Source organism: Octopus bimaculoides, chromosome 5 (genome assembly GCF_001194135.2).
Source record: "Octopus bimaculoides isolate UCB-OBI-ISO-001 chromosome 5, ASM119413v2, whole genome shotgun sequence".
Classification (NCBI taxonomy): Eukaryota; Metazoa; Mollusca; class Cephalopoda; order Octopoda; family Octopodidae; genus Octopus; species Octopus bimaculoides.
Window position 1 is genome coordinate 41868290 of NC_068985.1, and position 5842 is coordinate 41874131.

General features: G+C 36.7%; 1 protein-coding gene across 3 annotated transcripts in view; it reads left to right on the plus strand.

Annotated features, from left to right (window-relative positions):
• LOC106874986 (protein FAM177B) overlaps nucleotides 1-5842 on the plus strand; it is a 37088-nt gene that overhangs the window by 16648 nt on the left and 14598 nt on the right. For 2 of the 3 annotated variants that reach the window (XM_052968354.1, XM_052968353.1), the window contains exons 2-3: nucleotides 232-405; nucleotides 2821-2835. In XM_052968354.1, the coding sequence (XP_052824314.1) occupies nucleotides 232-405; nucleotides 2821-2835 (189 nt within the window). The remainder of the gene's footprint in view (nucleotides 1-231; nucleotides 406-2820; nucleotides 2836-5842) is intronic. The other variant, XM_052968355.1, reaches the window with a different exon arrangement.

Genomic DNA, 5842 nt, shown 5'->3' on the forward strand with positions numbered 1-5842 from the left:
TATATATATATATATATATATGAAACTATATATAAATGCTTCATGCAAATTGTACTATACTCTGTATGTGCTGTGGCACTAGTAACTTAGTTATTGTCTAAAACTCTAAGAAAACAGATGAGGTTAACATTGTGTTATTAATGACATATCATTTATGCTTGGTAGGGTGAGAGTAGTGGAGAAAACTCAATTGTCTTTCTTCACAAAATTGATATTTCTATTTTTCTCCAGGTTCAAACCCCTGATAGAGATTTCACCAGCATTCCACTGGATGGCGATGCTAACAATGTCTCGAAGAAGAAAGCACCCAAACGAGTTCTTCATTTTAGTGATGGCATCTTGGAGGAATATTCCACAGATGAAGAGGAACAACCAGAGGTGAAAACCCAAACGACTCTAGATCCTGTAAGTTTCTCCTTACATTAGCATTTTGGTTTGGTTGTCTGTATTTTGGTGTGAGTGTGCAAGATATTACACTGCTGTAGTTCCAATTATTTGCATGTGGTTTGTTGAGTTTCTAGGCATTTTGAAGAGTTAGGAAATGGCTCTAGTCTGGAAATGCCTTAAAAGGTCACAGACGTTATTTTTTCACTTCTTCAACTTAACACTGAGAGAGTGAGAGAGGAAATGTCAGCTGGTGTGATGGACAAATAGGGATTGGTGAGAGAGATAGTGTGAGGAAGAGGGAAAGGTGACAAGTGATAGGGAAAACAGGAGCAACTTGTTAGAACAAGGAACACTGGCAGATTTGAAAAATGTTGGTGTATGGAGAGAGGAAAACCACATTACTAACTTACAACACATAATTGTGTGTGTGTGTGTGTGTGTGTACACACACATGCACACACACACATACACATATGTTACACTGCTGGTTTACAGTGTGTGTGTGTGTATATACATACACACATACACATTCACACATATATAAAATACTGGTGGATCATTCCAATAAAAACAACAGCCCAATGGAAGTACAACAGACCAGATATTGTTGTATATGACAAGGAGCAAAAGTTATGCTCTGTTGTAGAGATCAACTGCATGATGTATGTAAATGTCTCATCAGTTTGCTTCTTGCTGGGAAATACATGCTACCAAGTTTTCTGTGAAAAGTTGCCTATTTTACTACCCAAGGCTGTCGCATTCTCTTACCTACATAAACTGGAACTAAACTTTAGAGACATGGCTACTTGTAATTCATAAAACAAGTTTTTTTTTTTTTTTTTTTTTCAACTATTTAATGCCATGGAAACATGGCAATAATGCTATACAACATAAGTTATAAATTCTTTTGAATAACTTTGTAAGAGGAGGAGGGGAAGCATGAACCAGGCAACAAGTTAAGTTTCCCCTCTAAGAACAGGAACAAAACTCCTAATGAGGTTTAATCCCAGGTCAACTCTGATATAGCAGATCTTTGATCAAAGGCTTTCCAGCCATGAACCTTTTGCCAGTGCCCCTGGACTGGCTCTTGTGCGGGTGGCACAGAAAATACACCATTTTGAGCGTGGCTGTTGCCAGTACCGCCTGACTGGCCTTCGTACTGGTGGCACATAAAAGCACCCACTACACTCTCAGAGTGATTGGCGTTAGGAAGGGCATCCAGCTGTAGAAACTCTGCCAAATCAGATTGGAGCCTGGTGTCGCCTCCTGGTCCACCAGTCCTCAGTCAAATCGTCCAACCCATGCTAGCATGGAAAGTGGACGTTAAACAACGATGAGGATTAGGACTATATTACTCAATGTGTCTTTCTTTTTGTAAGACAGTAAAGTGTGATTTTTTGCTATTTCTAATAGGGTGAGTAAGCATGTAATTAAAAACAGCTTGTAATATTTGGTTTTGTTCCTTTATGTTTCAAGCCCTGAATTCCCACTCAAGTTGCCTTTTGCTTTTCATCCTTCCAAGGTTGCTAAAATAATTAACAGTTCACTAGGTTTGGTGTTGGTATACTTGACTGTATCTTTGAAGCTGGTACTTCAGCATGGCAATAGTCCAGTAACCTAGCCCACATGCTTACTACACAATGTGCTCTGTTAAAGACATAGTTGTCAGACAGTTGTGTTAAGCTGATCAATAGGTTAAGTTTTCTCACCAAGAGATACTAGTAGTTGCACACTGTAAAGTGGTTGACATCAAGGTTATCAGCTGTAGAAATCTTGCCAAACAGACATTGAAGCACGACACAGTCCTTGGGTCCATTGGATCCTGCTGAGCCATCTAACCTATGCCAGCATGAAATATGGACATTAAATGATGATGATCCTCCTCCTCCAATCTGTGATTTAAAAATTGAGAAGGGAAAGAGAAAAAAATCTCTCTAATAGTATGAAAATGTAAAATTCTACATAAAATTAATCCCACCCATGTTAGTATCAAGAAACATGTAGGAAGTAGTGAATGCTAAAGCCTTAAAAATTATCGTATCCTATTATTTCTGACATTTTACATGCAGGAAAATGAAATATTGATGGGAGGGAGATGTAATTTGTTTACTCTGTAAACTAACTCATTTTTAGTGTTGTGGCTATCTACTTCTCTTTCTTCTTAGCGTTTATCTGTGAAGCCAGGGTTGAATGTGTTGTTAATTGAACAAACTGAGGCAAAGCAGAGTTATGACTCTTTCCAAAGAGACAAAATGTGTCAAGGGCCAGCACCCCATATGTTCAGACTGAAACTGTTGCAGCTTCTTAACTCTTACACACACCATGAATTCTTGAGGGTGGATGTGTGTGTGTGTGTGTGTGTAAAAGTCTATTGCTACAAAATTATGCTACAAGTCGCTTAATATAATTTTAAAAAATCAATTTCTGTTGTAGCGCCGTGTAAATGTGGTAAGTATTGAACCAGCACTGCTTCTGTTGGGATGACTTCCATAGAGGACCTTCTTAGAATTAGTTTCTTCCTCTTTTTTTCTTTTCTAGCATATTCTCATCTTCTTCATGGATACTGTAACAAGTAATAACAGCACTAACTTTTCTCTGAATTCATTTGTACTACAGCAACTTCATATGTGCTTTATGCACATATACCTCTATTGATTATGTGCTTTATATATGTATGTATATATATATTTCATATATATATATGTATGTCTGATTTATGTATCATTATAATTTGCTTTGTGTGCATTTGTGTATATGTATTTATATAGCTTTGTATAGACATATGTATGTGCACATGTATATTATTTTTTGTAATGTGTATGTGTATACATGCATAAATGCTTATATATTTATACATAAGTACACACATGCACACACATACTGTGTTTCAAGAAAATAACCCCAAATCTTGGAATGTGTCTGATAACTAAGTTTAAAAGTTGGTTGTTGATAATAATACCTAACCATCTGAATTTAATTCAGAATTTAACATTATTTGGCAGAACAGTTCTCCAAAATAAAATAAATATGTGTGAGAAAATATTTTGACAAAGTAACTGCCCAAAACATTACGCTTATTCCATTTTGTAAATTCCACTGCTCTGTTAATTGTCACTGTAGATAACCAATAGTTTCATCAGATCCTTTATATTTTTTTTACATTGCTCTCCCTTGGACTCTATCTTTTGATTTTATGTTTATATATTATATATAGAGTAATAAAAATATGTATAGTTGTTAAGTTATCAAGACTAACAGTTTGTACAAACGTTGGTTCTAGGGCTTATTATGTAACTGCCTGATATTACACTAACACTGCTACATTCATACTGCTACATTCACATACCAATTAGCTGTCTGCTTTCTCTTTTAAAATATTGTGGAGTGCTCTTTTCAAGTTTCTTGCTGGTCATCTTTTTGCCTGTCTAGTCTTGCTCTACCTAACTTTTGTCTTCTCATCTCATCTTATCTCTCTCTTTTTCTCTTTCAACTTTTTTGTTTTTTAATCTTTTAGAAATAAATATTTGTCTTCATTGACTGCAGGGTTTGAGTTCAAATGTTGCTACAATAGAACACAGCAAGGTTACCTGTTTTTTTTGTAATGTAAATAATGGTACCACTTCCACGTTATATTTAGTTAGTGGTTATCAAGGGATGCATTTGGTTGGGAAAGAAATGCCTCAGCTTTAAATGTCTGTACTTCTATAAATAATGTGATTTTTTTCAATTGCATGAATTAAAAGTCTGGACGGGATAAACTACCTGCATCAACTTGCTATAAAAGCAGGTAGTAATTTTACCTTGTACTTATTCATTAGTGCAAATTTTGAAGAGTGCAGTTCGATTTTAACAGATATTTTTTCAAAGCTATAATGGAAGTGACAAAGGAGCAAATTCGGTATATTTTGCTTTATGAGCTCAATAAAGGCAACAATGCAATGGAAAATGTGAGGAATATTAATACAGTATATGGGGATTGGACAATAAGCCAGTGTCAACAGTGGTTCCAGAAATTCTGAGCCAGAAACTACAGCCTAGAACATCTGTAGAGCTTGACAAGGACATCCTGCAAACCTTGGTGGAACAAAAATCCCATTGTAACTGTTGAGGAACTAGCAGAGAAGCTTGGATTTGGTTGTTCAATCATTCATCGACACCAGCATGGCATTAGAAAAGTCAGCAAATTGGGTCTGTGGGTTCCTCACAAACTTTCCAAGTTTAATCATACACAGAGAGTGAATGTGTGCTCTTCTTTGCTGTCACGTCTCACAAATGAACCTTTTTTTTTTAACTGAATAGTGACTGGTGATGAGAAATGTGTTCTCTATAGAAATGTCAAGCGCTGAAGACAGTGAGTAGGAAAAGGAGAAACACCAGCACCCCAGGCTAAAGAAGGTCTTCACCCACATAAGGAGTTGTTATCTGTTTGGTGGGATATGAAGGGTTTAGTCTACTTTGAACTTTTAAACCCAAACCAAACTATAACAAAGGAAATCTACTGTGAGCAGCTGGAGTGGCTTAAGTCAATGCTAGTAGAAAAACGACCATCTTTGGTTTCAAGATAAAAGGTGTACTTCCATCAGGATAATGTTCAGCCACATATAGCGAGGATGACATTCGAAAGGCTGGAGCAGTTTGAATGGGAAACGATGCCCCACCCACCATATTCTTTGGACATTGACCCATCTGATTATCATTTATTCTGCAGTCTTCAAAATTATTTGGATGGAGAAAATATGAATTCTTTAGACGAAGTCAGAATAGTACTGGTGGAGTATTTTATGTCACAGACAAGTGAATTTTGGGAGAGGGGCCTTGCAAGTCGACCAGATAGATGGAAGAGCATTGTAGAAAATGAAGGATAGTATATTTTAGATCAAAAAAGAACATTATTTACATTTGATGGATATTTGTCCTCATCTTGTTTGTGGTAGGTTGTACAAAGGCGAAACATGCCGCCCCCTCAAAATAAGGGTAGACGAACATCACAAAGTTGTGACACGAGGAGATATTGATAAATCGGGTATAGCTGATCATGTATGGATAAATGGAGACCACCTCCCTCTGTGGGGTGAAGTTAAAATAATAGAGAGAGAACAACACTGGTAAATAGGAAAACTAAAAGAAGCAGCACATATACTAGGATGCAACAACCTCCTAAGCAGACCAAGTGCAGATATGAGTAGCATATGGGAACTGGTATTAAGGAAGGATAGGAAAATATTAGATTTATAAGCCCTAAAATTCACTCCATAATTGCCCACAGGAATATGGCATAGTGGTTAAGAGCGCGGGCTACTAACCCCAAGATTCTGAGTTCAATTCCAGGCAGTGACCTGAATTATGATAATAATATTGAAAAATGCCTTAGGAATGAGAACCCAGGTTCAAAATTTCCCCAAGACACCTAATGAAGGCTGGAGGGTATATCAGCCGAAACGTTAGGTGTTAACAA